Raw genomic sequence first — 16,079 nt, 5'->3', positions numbered from 1 at the left:
GGTGTACAGGGGCTGTGTTTATTTTGTGCACAGCCATAACTACAGATCACCCTGGCAGTGATCTTTATGTGTTTAGAGATCACATGTGCTCAATATTGTATATAGTATGTGATGAATTTTGAAAAGTAATCAAATATACCATACTGGGGGCAAAAGCCATCTGTGATTGGTTAGTTTTGTTTTGTTTTGTTTGCAGTGTGACTATATAACAATGATTTCATCTAAGGAAGTCAATTACATGGTGATACATATAAGCTATATCAGGAATAGTAGGGCAATTCCATCAAATTGTGTTTTCACATATACATACCGTAGGTGAACAAGTCTACACTGAGTGCCACATCATGGCATTCAGGATCATCCTGTGGTCCTCAACATGGACCTTTAAGAGGATCGGGATAAATGAGTTGCCTGGGGGAAAGTCTGTATGTTCCAGGCCATGAGTTTAAACTCAGCCTGTGTATGTACTTGCACACTGTAACATTTCTATTGAAGAAGTACTTTATCATAGATTATACTGAACGACAGGGGAAATCACTTTATTTTGTGCTGGACAATTCTAGTCATTCAAAGCTAAAGTGCGTCCTGCTAAATTTATAAATGCACATCAAATATAATATTTTTAACTGTCCAAATGGCTAGCTGCATAAATAAATAAATAGCAGTGTGCTTTAATCCTAGAAAGTGTTTGGTATCTAATTGGCAATTAACTGGGCAAGGCGGGTCATCTTTTTCAATTCTCTCATCACATAGGTGAGGTTAAAGATGTCCTGCAAGGTGGAGCTTCATGGCCCAGGTCACCCCAGCATATAGAGACGAATCTGTCACGTTGTTAGTAGGATCACAGTAGAACCCACTTGTCACACCTGCCTGCACAGTACTCTCCTGTCATGTCACACTGTGCTGTCGCTGGCCACCCGTGTGTCCCTTTATTCGTGTTGTCAAATGTCCTCACCCTGACTCATAATTTCTAAGTCTTGCAACATCGAGAACATATTTCAATGATGTACATTATCTAGCTAGGATTGTAAAACAATTTTTTTAATGACATCTTATCTGGAACCACAATATTAAAAAAACAATCAAATCAATGGATGCGTTTTTCAGGCAATTTAAATCTACATTGTTCATGGAAACATGTGGCCCTTTCAAAGGTCCAAAATATCTAGGGAGCAGAGTCAGAAAACTGCTTCAGGCTGAGAAAGGTGGATGGTTTGCAGCAGGAGCTCTGGATCTTGCCATTCCCCTTGGATTTGGAGAGAGCTGGCTGACACGGCAAAGCATTAATTTGACATTCTTATGTTGTAATGGTGTTTTTGTTGTTTGTTTGTGTGGTTTTTTTACCACAACCAAGCACTAAAAAATTAGTACAGTAAGATAATAACGTAACTCACAGCTCAGCCAGGACAACATGATAGAAAACTGGGGGGGTAGAGGTTCTCCTGCTTTCTTTCCTTCTTTGTCATCTTACATGCATTCATTCAAAATTTTTCTTAATTTTTACTTATTTTTTGCACTATTTTCCCCTTTGGGGTGTTGGTAACCAGCACCCCAGCTCATGCTCCTGCAACTTAGAGACCCAACCCAGGAAGCCAACACACACATTTTTGTTATTGATGTAGTTTATGCTCCAGACACTGGCCAGTCATTAAAACCTTCACACATTCCATCTGCAATACTTTACTTTCCTCCCATTGATGATTCCCAGTCTACTGCATATTTCAGGTTCCTAGTAATTCTTCAATGCATATTCCACATCTTAGCTCTCTCATGAAGCCATGCCTAGCTCATCTAAAGAAGGCTGAGATTGCTTCCCTCTTTAAACACAGCATTTTGCTCAGACTTAAGTTCACTTGTTTTACAGTTTTCACAGTACTTGTCTTCTCTCTGTCCCACCATTCACTCCTCTCCACACCCCACAAAGCATACTTCTATTTTTGACAGTTGCTCTATTATTTACCTACCTATCCACTGTAGTGAATAGCCCAATGCCTTGAAAAAAGAATGGGCTTTGGGAAAGACAAATCGTAGCCTTTTAATTTTTTTAACCTAATATGTTGGGTATGTAACCTTTCTGCATATCAATTTCAGCATCTGCAAAATGGGGAAAATACCTGCTTGTAATACTTTGGTTAAGATGGCAAATAACGTATATCAAGTCCCAAGCTCTGGACTAGTGGAGGAGAGCTCTCAGTACTTAACACCTTGTGTGTTTAATTCATGTAGCATGGAGCTTTGGTCTGCACATTACTGCAGCAGCAGGAGCCATCTTTCCACCAGGTGTAGACACCTACAAGTGTAGGGCCATGGCCCAGAGCTTGGTCCGTAAACCCTATCTTATAAAAGTAGATTTTTCTTTCTACCCACTCTGTTTTGTAGTCCTGAGCACATATCAGGCAGTGTGATAAGATGGAAAGGACAATGTGGAACAAGAAAACCTTGCTTTCATCCTGAGCTTTCATTGACTGGTGCTACTGAGGAGGGCCAACATTTGCACCCTCATTTATTGCACGATAAAACCGGAAGACTCCTGCCACCTCGGCCTCTCAGAGAGAATTATGGGAGCTGTGAGAGCCATTTAGAAGCCATAAAGGGCAATACAGATATGAATTAAACAGGTAGTTGGGTCATTGTTATTTTGGATAGGTAATATAAAAAGTTTGTACAAAATTCCAAAAATACAAATGAGTGTACAGTGTACAGTGGGGTCCTTCTTCCACTCCTGTCCCCCAGCCACTCAGATCCCCCACTAGGGGCAACATGTGTCATCATTTTGGGGTTTATCCTTCCATAGATATTTAGATATTTAGATGCAATCTATTACGTAACTTTCTATAAAACTCTCCAACAGCCCTCACACACCTCCTGCAGCCCAAGGTTCAACTTAACGCCTTGAAAGCCAACGACACCCAGGGCTGACACCTACAGTTGGCCTACTTGCACTGTTAACTGTATTTACTATTAAGAGACCCTTAGTCATCGACACAGATTCTGTCATGAGTCTGAAAAAGCCATCATTCTCGGCACACAAGCCACCTGGGAGCATAGGGTCCAGGGAAGGTGAAAGTTGCAGCATCTTCTGTTCAGAAGTGTAATAAATAAATGGTCCCTATTCTCACACGTTCCAACCAAAGCTACACTCATTGAAAATCAGTGGCTTTGCTTTTCCTTTTCACATGTCCTTGCTCAACTTAGATGCAAATAAAAAGATTTGGATTTTCCCTTATATTTGCTTGAAACAAGTACACTTGAAACAATCTTCATCTTTGGCTGACTTATATGTGCGATAGTTACATCCTACCCTATCCCCCAGATTACTGTGCAGATTAACTAAAAAAAAGTGTCAATATTACAAAGCTCTTCCAAATCTTTAGGTGAAAAGTCTATATTATGTGAAGTATGTGCTTTCAGTATTAGAGTCTGTCTAATAAAGCCAATGTAACATTTTTAATTTATTTTCAAACAGGAAACAAGATGTATCAGTCAGAGTCTATCAGAAGGAAGAAACTCTCTCTGCTCTTTAAACAGAGAGTTTGCTGTAGCCAGGTATGGAAGAACTGAAAGGACAGACTGAGGGCAAAGGCGGAACACCAGGTAGGTCTGAGAGGTGCACTGAGGGAGCAGTGAGAAAGAGGCAAAGAAAAGAGGCGGCCTGACTAAGAGGAGGAGTCTCCTTAGCCACCCAGAAGCGCTGGGCGCGGCCGAGGCCCAATCTCTGAGGATGAGACACCCGCAGGCCGCTGGCAAAGCAGAAATGTGTTCTGTGGGGTCCCACCCTCAACACCACAAAGGCGAGAGCTAGAAAACAGAGGGAAAAGAGCGTAACACCAGGCAGAAAATGTTATATACATAATATATATCTAAAACATATGTATATAATACATTCAAAGGGGAACTTCGTACATGTTTAGACTTCGAGAAAAGAATCATTCCCAAATCTTAACAATGAAGTAAAAAAAAGAAATGTCCCTCATTGTTTTAGGAAGACCTATGAACTTTCCACTGCTTCTTAAACATTGGTCAACAGAATTTATAAGTTACTTTCTTCTGTACTTTTGAGATAATTTGATACAGAAGTGTTCAACAAAACACTATGACATTACTCTTATGAATTAAGTGGAATATAAATCCTTTTTCCATCTTCACTCTGAAGTAGAACTACTCTTCTACCTTAAATGAATTATTTTCTCTTGAGATGCTTGAATTAGGTGTTTCACCCACTGAGACATACTATATAAAAAAAAGACATTTTGTATTTACTTTAGGTTAAAATAATTTAAGCTGGCCTTTCATTGGCTTCTTCTCATTCATATTATAAAAATGATTTTTCTAGTTCGCTTGAACAAAGACAGTGCAAGACACCCACAATAGGCCTGGAGGTGTTTGTTTATGGGCGTGTGTGTCCTTGTGTCAAGTAGGAGCGATGAGAAGTGGCTTCGCAAAATAAAAGCAAGAGTTTGAATAAAATTGTCTATTCCTCTTCTACCTGACCTCATTCTGTAAAACTTTGACCCAAACATATTGTACCTTCAAAAGAACATGAAAATGACATTCCAAATTAATATCACCTCTTTTGAATTATGTGGATGACTCTGTTGAGTTTTCAACCTATTATTATATGAGCTGAGGTGGATTAAAAATGGCCACACATTCTTTCCAGTTCATCTCACTCAGAAGTGGAGCCCACTCCGCACCACTTGAATCTGAGCAGGTTTTGTGAGTTGCTTTGATCAACAGAATGAGGCAGAAGAGACAGTGTGCGACCCCCACGCCAGGCCTCAAGAGACCATTTCCTCCCCTCTGTGCTCTCCTCCCTTGGGGTTCAATGCCCATTACTCTCCTGTATTTCCTGCCTCCTTAGGATCTTTCAGGAGCTTCCCACCACCTTGGATCAGACAAGCCCCTCCTCTATCCTCACAGTCTGGGACTATCTCACTTCCCATGCATGCAAAGTAGCATTGACATGAGATATTATCTCAGGTGGTTCCATAGCAAATATTTTATTTATTTTAATGTGTGTGAGAAAAAAAAAAGAGAGAGAGAAAAAAAAAAAACATAACCAGCACATGAAACAGATATTACTGTTTAGGTTGTTAATTTCCTTTTTAAATAAGCTATTTTAAAACAGAAGGTCTACAGTTTAAACAAATCAAGTAAGTAATCGTAGAGGCTGTGTTTAAATTGGAAAACTTCGGGGAAATTCTGCTTTAAGGCATTTTGGCTCAAATCCTACATGGTGCCAATACAGAATCCAATTTACTTTCCCTCCTTTTGCCAAGAGGACCCCTCTAACATCAAGATCCTTCCTGGTTCAGCTTTCTATCTTCTTTCCTTTCACTCAAATTGCCCGTGAAAATCAAGCAACGCTTGGAAGCTTTCCTCACTGGTAGCAAGATGGAAATTCTTGACAAGTGCTACTCTGCCCGCGTCACTGTCACTGTCACTACTCCATTTTGTTTTCTCACTACACAAATTTTGGCTTTATGATGTCACCTTGAGAGTCATTGCCAAGACAACCCTTTTCCCAGGAACTCTCAACGTTCTATTTTCCTGCCTCTTCACTTCTCGAATCCTCTACCTCCATGCCCTCTGCTAACTATCCTTAATCCTGATCATTTTACTACCTGGATTTATGTTCTCATCACTCTCTGTTGTAAGTTCTTAACCATAAGCTCCTCTTCTTTTCACTCTGCTCTCCTACCACCCACTGCCTTTATCCTTCGTTTTATTGTTTCTTCCGTTACATGTGTCCTGCTGTACTTGCCTAGAAACACAAAGGAAGAGCAGGTAGGAGGCTTGTAAGTGTGTTTGCTCATGTAAAGACAAAGTCAAACATTTTTGCACTTTTGAAGTTCTTTCTGCACTTGGATCCTGCTTGACTTATATCACTTATTCCCTTAAGAACATTCTCATTCAAGATAAGTTACAAAAATTCTGGTCTAGACTTGATTGGATAAAGATTATCTTTGAATGAGACTCTGTGTTTAACACAAATTACATATTCCTGGTAGGTCAGTGTGCAAGTTCCTACATAGATAAGGTCTTTGAAAAGTTCTTTCAAAATCAGAATGGTTATCCTATGCTTTGACAGATATACAAATGAGTTCTTTGGAGTTTAGTGTTTCAACTGACCTCTGAGTTTCCAACCTATTTGAATTTTCATGATGTTATTCTCTTCTAATTGCAGGAAAATGTGCAACTCCTACATTTGCGGTTTGTTCACAACCGGAATTGTCTTTGATTTTGACTGAGTAGTTTAAGGTTTGGGAATTGGAAATGATAGAATACCACTATGATTATCACCTTAATAGAAATTTATGGACTTAGAAATATAGAGAGCTACAGATAAAATACCTGGGAAGACAAAAGAGAAAACTTGAATGTTCTGTATTGGTAACATTTTACAGAGAGAAAATGTCATATAAGGATTAATCTGAAGGAATTGAGAGGATTTAAACTAGATAATCTTAGCTCAGGTTAGCAAACATCCAATTTTTCCTTTATAACACCATGAGTTTTCAGAGTCACATTAGATTCTATTGGAATGGTAGCTGTTGTCCCAAAATAATTTCAGTGTTTCAATTACAATCTATAATCCATAAAAAAATGGATTTACTCCTTTTAAATGATCCAAAATAATGGAATTTTTTTCTTCAACAGAGCAGAATAGGAGTTGAGAAGTTATGCTCAGAAAATGAGAACCTCTGTTTCTCATTACCTTACACATTCAGATTTTGAATTTATAGGGTAGTGATTCATATTTGATCTAGTTTTAAAATAGAATCTGATTTGGCACGATGAAGTAAATATTAATACATTTCTCTCTTAGATATGGTATTTAAAAGTAGAAATGTGACAAAATCCAGTGTTAACTAGTCCAATCCCATAAGGAATTTAATATATTTGAGTCGGATAACACAACTGAGAAGCTTAACAGGATTTTAAAATAATGCTATTCTATTCAAGAAAAGTTTTATTTTCTCAAAGGGAAATTTTTTCATATGCCAAACTAGTAGGAAATAGTTAAAAATGGATGTTTATATGACCGAACTTGGCTTATTCTTGAATTCCTTAGTTCATTACCCACATCTGTGAGAAACTACCACGGATCCACTCCCAAAGGTGAGGAGAGAGTATCATAGCGAAAAGCACTGTCTGGGTCCACATTTCTTCTTGGCAAGAAACGGAACAACTTCCAACGGCCTCGGTAGCCTCATCTCTAAAATGAAATCTAAACAATGGCTACTGAAGATGGCTCTTGTGGGGACTAGTGAGCAGTAACAGTAGCAGACACACAGAAATCACTCAATTAATAACAATTAATAACAGGGATTAAACAGTGGAAAGGTTAATATGCAGTGTTGTCTTTTTTTTTAAAAGTAATTGAGCTCCAGGGTTAATAAATTCCTTATAATGGAAACTGGTTAAATCAAAGATCTACATAATCATATAATCGAGTCTACTTTTTCTGAGCGGCACATGTTGAGATTTTTAAAATTATGTTAGCCCTCCTATCCACACTATTTTCCATAGATAAGCTAATTTGTTACATATCTTTAGGGAAAGATCCATACTGTGTCAATAAGATGGCATTAAATGGGTTTCAAGTAAAGGACTCAGGCAGCTAAGTCAGTTTGGACTGCTCTACCTCCATCTGGTTCAATCTTCCAGACTTGGGACCAGAGAGATTTGTGGCTACAGTGGATGAATTAGTACACTTTTGTGAAAGCAGTACGTGTGGTTACATTTGTTCTTACAGAGTGCCCACAAGAAGACTTCAAATTAAGTTATGTGGTAAAATCCTCTTTTAAGAATTGCCCATTAATATGACAGCACCAAAAAGAGATAAATGAATCCAAGAAAATGCTTGACAGAGAGGTTCCAAGTCATATATCAAGACAGCCCGGGGAGCTGGTTAAGAGCACACAAAATGGACTCAGACCCCAACTTGGGGCCACTTGTGTCCCTACACTTCAGTTTCCTCATCTGTGAAGTGTGGGAAATTACGTTATGTCCCACTAGATGTAAGGAATAAACTAGATAAAATTGTAAAGAGACGAGTAATAGGTATGTAGTTCATTTTGTCAAACATGTAATTACTCATTTTGGTCATCCTCATAAGCAGGTTGTGAATGATTCCTTTCATTTTATTTTTTCACTTACAAATGGCTTTCTGGTTGGTAGGGGCAAATGTTTTGTGCATTTTAAGACAAACTGAATCTAGGGAATAAGAACCTGCAATTGTTTAGTACTTATTTATGTGTCAGGCACTTTATATATTCAAACAGTTTAATTCTGACAATAACCCTACTGGGAAAATTTCTTATGCCCATTTTACAGATGAGAAAACAGAGCCTCACAAGAAATAAATAACTTTCCAAATTCACACAGTCCTCAAATTAAGTGGCAATGTAGGAAACAGTGTACATGACCTCTGACTCAGAGGCCTGTGTTCTTTCCACTCAATCGGATGCCATTCAGCTTCACAACATTCAACCAATAGCCAGGCTCCGTGTCTGTGTGGCCGAAAGGCATACAGGCACACATCACTGGCACTTGGGCCAAATGGCCCGAATGAAAGAGTTCTTTTTCAGCTGCACCTAAACAAGCCATGGGAGTAGAAAATAAAGCCATTCTCAAATGATCCAAAATTATAGGAACATATTAATCACACGATCTCAGACTCCTATATCTAAGAATACATCGTAGCCATTCCTTTCAGCCTTGTTTTTCTTCTCTCTTTCTCTTTGTGTGCACAGAGCGTCAGTGCCCTCACAGCACTGCTGCGAGCTTTGCTTTGTGCTGCCTGCCACTGCACATAACGGATGGGGTATAGGGAACTGAGACGCTGATGGGTAGTCAACCGGCCTGGACCAAAGAATAGCAGTCAATACCACGGGCTGACACTCAAAGTCATAAGTGGATGCATTCCTTCTTCTAGAACACAAGAGGCTCTCAGAAAATGTTTTCTGGACGTATTGAAAAATATGTTAGTTTTTCCAATAGTTAACTGAGAAAGTGTAATATATCAATTAGTAAAAACGTTCACAGGAAATGTAGTGAATGAGCAGATATATACTTTGAAGTGAAACAAATAGAGGATTTTATGTCAGAGGAACCCATTTATTATAACCAAAAGAATGCCTCTTTTCCAAACCAGGAATGTTCTTCTTCAGTGTGGCAAACAGTGCTTGCTTTAATGTTTTATTTATTTAGGTTTTATTCATTGCGAAGAAGAATGAAGCCCAAACCTCTTCTTCTAACATGGTCACTCCAATCTGCCCAACCTATGTACCCAATTTCTTTTTCTACGTCAATTCCATTAGCAAAACCCATCCCAGCAGAACTATTCTAGCCTCTGCCTCTTAGCACCTGGTATTTCCTTCCTCTCAACCCTTCCCAGTGACATTTCTGTGCCTTTGATGTTATCACTCTCTTCTCCATCAATCCAAACCTTTCTCAATGGTGAAAAAGTTCTATAATTTTTACTACTCCCTTGAACATTATCACTTGATGTCTGATGTTGTGACCGATATTTGAAAGCCAACTAACTTGTCACTATTGTGCTATCCGCTCTCTGAGGGCAGGGGCTACGTCTGTCTTTTTAATAATACATCCTCAGTCTCTGGTAGGTAATAGGCACTCAATAAATATGTACTGAACGTCTAAAGGAAGGAAAGAAAATATGTCTGAACTCATCTTTCAGACTTTTTTCCTGGGCAAACACTATACTTTAGACTTTTTTGTATGTCTTTAGCACTGAACACAGTGCCTTGAACAAAGCAAGAATACATTTTTTTTCAGTGTACTAAATTAACTTCAGTATACTAAATTAACTTTGGGGAAGCCATGCAAAATTGTTTGAGGCTTTTAATAAAATTTTTAATTTTTTCAATCCAATAATATTCTTGTAAGATAATGGTCATTCTGATTTAAAGTAAATATATTTAAATGTAGTATAATGATTTTTTAAAAATCCCACTCTACTTCTCAAACAAACAGAAACTCAAGGACAGTATGTTGGTTTTATCTACACCTTTCAAAGTAAGGCAGATTTCTATAGTAATGGTCTTTGTAGCATTCCCTGACTATGTCACACAGTCTATGCTGTTCCTTCTTCCTTTAAATGCTCATTGACTCCATAACCCCATCCTCGAACCCAAGATAACTGACCCATCCTTTGAGTCTCTATGTAGATGATACTTTCTCCATGAATCTTCCTAGAGGCCCTACTCCCAGCAGTATCATGGACCTGCGTAACACCGCATTATTCCCTTATTAAATCACGTGGTAACTACCTAAGTTTCCACTAGAACACAGATTCCTGAGAGCAAGGGCCACGTTCATTCTTTTATTCGCAGCAGCTACCGTAGTGCCTGGAGTAACGCTGGTGCTCAACCTAAATATTTATTAAGGGAATAAATGCCATCAGGAAGTAAGAAAGGTGACTAAGGCTTATTGTTAACATTGGTTCAGTATGTAAGAATCATCACATTAGAGGTAATCATTGATTTCGATGGGAATTTAGAGAACTACTTCAAGATTGTAGAACAACTTCTGCCATGGAGAGGATGAGGTAGGGAAGGGACTGAAACCGAGCTAACAGACAAAAGAATGGCAGGTACTGATTCAGCACTACGCCCAGGGCTGTGGTACTATTTTATACAAGCTTCGGGATCTGAACGATGGTTTCCACCAGTTCTTTTGTTCCAGTCCCCATCGTAGAGAGGTTGACTGCAATACTGTAGAGTTAAGAGTATGTACAGAAGTGTCTATTTACATTTGTGCAAGATGAGAAATATACTGTACAAATACAATTGAGGTGGCGGCCAATCTACAGGCAGAACACTCGGCCTTTGATGATCTTTCAGTCTGTTCTCATGATTGGGCCTATTCCATATGACAGTGGTTACCGGGAACCCTTTACAATTTAAAAATCCTCGAGGAGCCCAAGAGCTTCGTTTATGTGGGTTATTTCTATCGGTTTCATTATATTAGGAATTAAACGAGAAATTTTAAAAATTAAAAAAAAATCATTTAAAAATAACTATAGCATATCCACTACATGCTAACATAATTGTTCTAAAAATAACTATATTTCCCGAAGAAAACAATTTAGTGAGGAAAGTGGCATTGTTTTACCTTTTGGCAAGTCTCTTCAGTGTCTGGCTCAGTAGAAGACAGCTGGATTTTCATATCACTTCCGTGTTCAATCTGTTGCAATGCTTTTTGTTTGAAGTAAATGAGGAATGTCTGGTTTCACACAGATACATAGTTGGAAAATGAAGCAGGATTTTAATAACTTTCTCAAATAATTCTGGATATTCTTCGATGCTTCACCCAAATGCAACAAGTGCTAGTTTCTTAAACCTTATCATTGCAATGTGGAATAGGAAACCATATCAGTTAACTTTCATGCTGTTATATTAAATCCATTGGTCTATCTTGCCCTTTGAATGGATCTTTATCTCAGGCTTGATTTTCTCACACCCCGCAGTATTGGTCATTTGGAAAACACTGGTTCACTGTTATGCAGATCTTCCAAATGTCAATACATTTGATCATACAATACCAAAAAACCACATTAATTAAAAAGATCACCATCTTATTAAAAACGATTTTAAGTATGGGGAAGCTGTCAGGCTCAAGGCAGCAGATACAAGGTTTCTAACGTATTTTTTACTTGAAACCTCAAATTTTTCATTGAAAATAAATACTGCTAGTTGTTTACCTTGAAGTGATGGGCTTACTTAATTTGTTGTGAAAAAAGTCTGTCAAATAACCACGTGTGAATAACCAAGTTTGCCTGTCAGTTATTCTTTCAAGTCAAACTATGCTTCATGAAAAAAAGCAGCTAGGTTAGCTAACTACTCAATTCCACGAGTGTTTAAATTCAGGAATTTGATTCACAGCACAGTGTGTGGCTCCCACGTCACCACACAGAATACTAAAAGTACAGAGTCAAGGGCTGAAATTTCATAAAATGAGTAAGTTTTACTGCTTCATCAAAGATGACCTTCAGTGACGCTGACATTTGTGGCCGTGGAGATTACAATAGCTATCAGTACAGTTTGGTGCCACTGTCTTGATTGGTAGGAAAGCTCTAGCAGGTTTACCCACCTGCTTTTTGTACTATTAGTGCAAATGTCAACACAGTAAAGAAAGCAAATGACCACTTTAGAATTAATAGGATGCTAGCTTGGGCCTTGCAGATCCCCCTGAAAGGATCTTCTGAACTCCCCAGGGGTCTAGGACCGCACTTTGCAGACTGCTGCCTTAAGACCCGAGCTTGAACTAGGACTTCTCTTAAATAGACCTAAATCACACTCTTAATTTTACAATCGTGTTTCACTTTTCTTTTTTTCCCAGTTGACTGAATACGTAGGCATTTAGCAGTTTAAAAGTCAATTCAGATATAGGTAAATCTCTGCCAAACACTTCAGTATGGTATACTGCCTAACTCTCACAAAACATCTGGAAGTCAGCTATAATTGGTTTCATTTTGATATTTGAAAAAAGCTCAGGGAGGTTAACCCATTTATCTCACAGCAAATAATTATTAGCCTAGGATTAAATGCAAGTCTGTCTGACTAAATAATGCATGTCTGTCCAATGTGGCACAATGCCCAAGTCTCCCAAAACACACTGAAGATATTTATATATTTGATTTTGCCAATTGGCATTTTTTGTGTGTTGTGAAGACAGGTATATTGATATATGCAAATCTTGATGTTCAAAATGGGGCTCTTTTTAGGAACTTCCATAAAATATCCTTCACAGAGTTCTTTCAGAACTTTTCCCATAGCATTAGTCTGTCATTAATTGACTGAAATAACAAGTCCCTTTAATGTCTTTGGGGCTCAATTTCTTCCTACTTGCAATGTTAAAGGATTGTCTCAGGCCCCGGTATTGGAACTCCCCACCAACCCCTTGAAATTCATGGTGTACCTGCTGTTGTCCCCACTGTTCCGAGGAGGGAAGAACCTCCGAGAACCTCACAGCCTTTGCCTCCCTACTAGATCTTTCTTCAGCATCATGCAATTAAAACGGGAAAAACAGAAGTACACTACCACAAAGATGCTTTTCTTGTAACTCTTTCCTTCTCTGCAGGGCCAAACTGCTAGATGAATGAGCTTCAGTTCTCTGTCCCCAGGGTGCCACCTTTTCTACATGCTATTATCTGGATCCTTCCTACACAGAGACCGTAAACTGCAATTGCTTATGTCAAATCACTGAGACATACTGTAGAGTAGCAGTGGCTTTTCAGTCAGGCAGTCTGATCCCTCTGCCACATTCTACACCGGTCACCAGTCCCCTCCTCCCTTGGCTTCCTCAACCTTGCTCTTTCCTTAGTCCCCTCCTTGCTCTCTGGTCTCCATCTGTTTCTTTCACAGGCTTCTCTTCCTCCACCCACTTCAGCACGTTGGTGTTCTGCCATGTTTCATTGCAAATCTTCTCTTCTTGGCTCTCCTCTTCTCCGGGGCTTCAAGGAATACCTGACTCCTGATGATTTCTGATGGATCTTCTCTCCCAGGAACTCTCCTTCTAGTTGCTTATGTTGTGCTCCAGATGTTCCATGTGCACCCCAAACTCAACAGGTTTCAATCAGACCTCCTTACATTCCTCCTAAAACAGCTCCCCTCTATGTTGTTTCTCTTGGCAAATGGATGCATCACCTTCTTGCTCCAGCCAGAAACTTGGGAGTCAGTCCAGACAGCTCCTTAGTTTAGCCCTAATTTTTTTCCTCTGGAAGTTACCCTCTCCCTGTTATCTCTTCCCTATTTGTATACCACAATGATACTTGTACACATAACCTTCTAAAACTTGTATGGGATGACATTTAAAAACCTTAAAGTCTGCCCTTGTTTAAAATTCTTCAGTTTCCCAACCATGTACCACCTTCAGGACTAAGTTCTGGCTCTTTGGGCCCATAGAGCCTGGTGTGGCCTGGCCTTGCTTACTTCAGCTGCAGTCCAGCCACACTCAACTTCACCCAGTTCCCAGGACACAGATGTGCACCTTGACACTTTCCTAACCTTGTCACTTGCTTCTCTGTGTTTGCAGAATGCCCTTCCCATCCCATCCTTATTTGCCTGGCCTTCTCTTTCTCATCCCTCAGAACTCTACACGGGTCAGCTGTTTCCTTTTCCATGCTTCTACAGAACAGGTAAAAATATTTACTACAGCATCAATCAACTTTTTATTTATGCCTCTGTCTCCCCACCAGGCTGTGAGCACCTTAAAGGCAAGCATTATGTCTTACCGTGAAATCCTAGCACCAAGGACAGGTATACAGCAGGCATTTAATGAATGCTTAAATGATTTGCTCTGGGAGATATCTAATAAGTGCAGGAGACAACTCTCCAAATCTGCTGAGTGGAGATCCAGAGATCCCTTTTTCCCACCTCATTGTCTCATCTACAAAAAGTAAGTTTGCACAGTGATCTCAATGTCCCTTTTAGGATTTAAGAATTCTGAGGCTTTTACAAAACGATTTTGTGGAACATAACCGGTTTCATAAATCCACCTACTGCCATGTTCTCATCTAGGAGCCACACAGCTTCAGGAGCTGCATTAATTAGATGGACCTCTGTGAGCAGGTATTTAACAAGACCATAGTTTCAATACTTATTACTTTGGTAAGGTTGATTTTCATCTTATTTATCTTCATTTCGCGGTGGCAATGAGAAGAGTATTTTTCATGCTTACAATACTGACACTATGTCTTAACAAACTATATATTCTGAGAACTTAAAATCTGAGAGTCTAAAAACCAGGTTCGCCGGACACTAGGACACTGGGTTCAGAGTTGCGAAAAGGAGATGACGGAATCACTTTTGTCCTTCGGTTCTGCTGTGCCCAGGCCGGGGTGCGAAATCGGTCACTTCTCATCGTAATTACCTAGGCAGCCCTAATGGCTTCACCCACACTGCTCGGTCTCTCGCCGGTCCCGGAGGGACGCTTTTCAATTGTTCAAACGTCTGGTGAGTCCCAGCCCCGAAGAAGCGGGGTGCGCGGGCCTCGCTCCCCGCGTGAGGGCGGCGCCGTGCGCTGGGCAGACGGGTGGGGGGCCGCGGGCCACGAGGCGCAGGGTGCACTCGCCGCCTCCCGCCGCCCACCTCCTGCGGGCGGCTCGTCTCCCCGCCCCGCCCCCACGTCAGCCCCGAGACCCCCTCGTTGTGCACCCGGGTCTCCCCGGCGGCCGACGGTCCCGCGTACGCGCCCCCGGGGGTGGTGGCGCGAGGGGTCCCGACGGGCCCCTCCCGCCTTCGCGGGGCCTCACGACGCCGCCCGCGAGGGTCCCGGGTCGCGCAGCGCCGGGGCGCCGGGCGTGAGAGCGAGTGAGGCGGGGAGCGCGCGCGCGGGGGCGCGCAGCGGGAGGGAGGGGGGGAGGGGGACGGGGCGGCCGCGGGCGGGGCGGGGCGGGGCGGGGCGGCCGGGGAGGGCGCCGGGCTTCGGCGGTGACACTCGCGCGCCGACACACACTGCGCGCTCGGAGCCGCGGAGCGCGGAGCGAGCCGACCGCCGCCGCCGCCCGTGGGCCGGGTCCCCGCGCGCGCCGAGCCTGCGTGCCACCCGCGCGGCCCCGGCTCCGAGGACCTCCCGCGCGGCCCGCTCCGCCCGCCGCACTTCGTGGCAACTTCGGCGGCCGCGCGCCGCAGCCTCGGCCGCCTTTGAAGTTCGCGGCGCCGCCCGCGAAGTTGGGACGCTCGAGCCGGTTTCTCTGCCCTCGTCCGCCGCCGCCTCGCCCGGTCCCCGGGTTCAGCGCCCGCCGCGGCGGGGCGTGGACGTGTGCACCCACGCGCGGGCGGGCGCCTCCTCTCCGCCGGGCAGAGCGGAGCCTCCTCCGCCAGGTGAGTGGGGACAGGGCCGCCGCCCCCGACGCCCCGCGCCTCCGCCCGCACCCGACACCGCGCGTGGGCGCTGCCCGGCCGGCAGGGGCGAGGGCGCCGCCCCGGGCGCTGCGCGCGAGGGCTCGGGCAGGTCTCGGCGGCGGGCCGGCCGCTCCGTGGGGGCGGCTCGCGGTGCCCAGCCCGGGACCGCCGACACCCGTGGCCCCGACTCGGCCCGGCCCTCCG

At 42.3% G+C, this 16,079-nt stretch overlaps 2 protein-coding genes across 8 annotated transcripts in view; both read left to right on the top strand.

The window, feature by feature from the left end:
• Positions 1-5,023, top strand: part of TNIP3 (TNFAIP3 interacting protein 3) — a 114,064-nt gene extending 109,041 nt beyond the window's left edge. For all 5 annotated transcript variants that reach the window (XM_081075715.1, XM_081075711.1, XM_081075705.1 and 2 more), the window contains one exon: positions 3,467-5,023. In XM_081075715.1, the coding sequence (XP_080931841.1) occupies positions 3,467-3,561 (95 nt within the window). In that variant the 3' untranslated portion in view covers positions 3,562-5,023. The remainder of the gene's footprint in view (positions 1-3,466) is intronic.
• Positions 3,477-16,079, top strand: part of NDNF (neuron derived neurotrophic factor) — a 52,018-nt gene continuing 39,415 nt past the window's right edge. Inside the window, exon 1 of one of the 3 annotated variants that reach the window (XM_081075703.1) lies at positions 3,477-3,594. The gene's annotated coding sequence lies outside the window, so the exon portion shown is untranslated. Of the gene's footprint in view, positions 3,595-15,450; positions 15,855-16,079 lie in introns of those variants that run through there. The other 2 variants (XM_081075702.1, XM_081075704.1) reach the window with 2 other exon arrangements.

This window comes from Rhinolophus hipposideros, assembly GCF_964194185.1.
Source record: "Rhinolophus hipposideros genome assembly, chromosome: 16".
NCBI lineage: Eukaryota > Metazoa > Chordata > Mammalia > Chiroptera > Rhinolophidae > Rhinolophus > Rhinolophus hipposideros.
The sequence above is the reverse complement of the archived record's forward strand: the minus strand, read 5'-3'. Positions and strand labels throughout refer to the sequence as shown.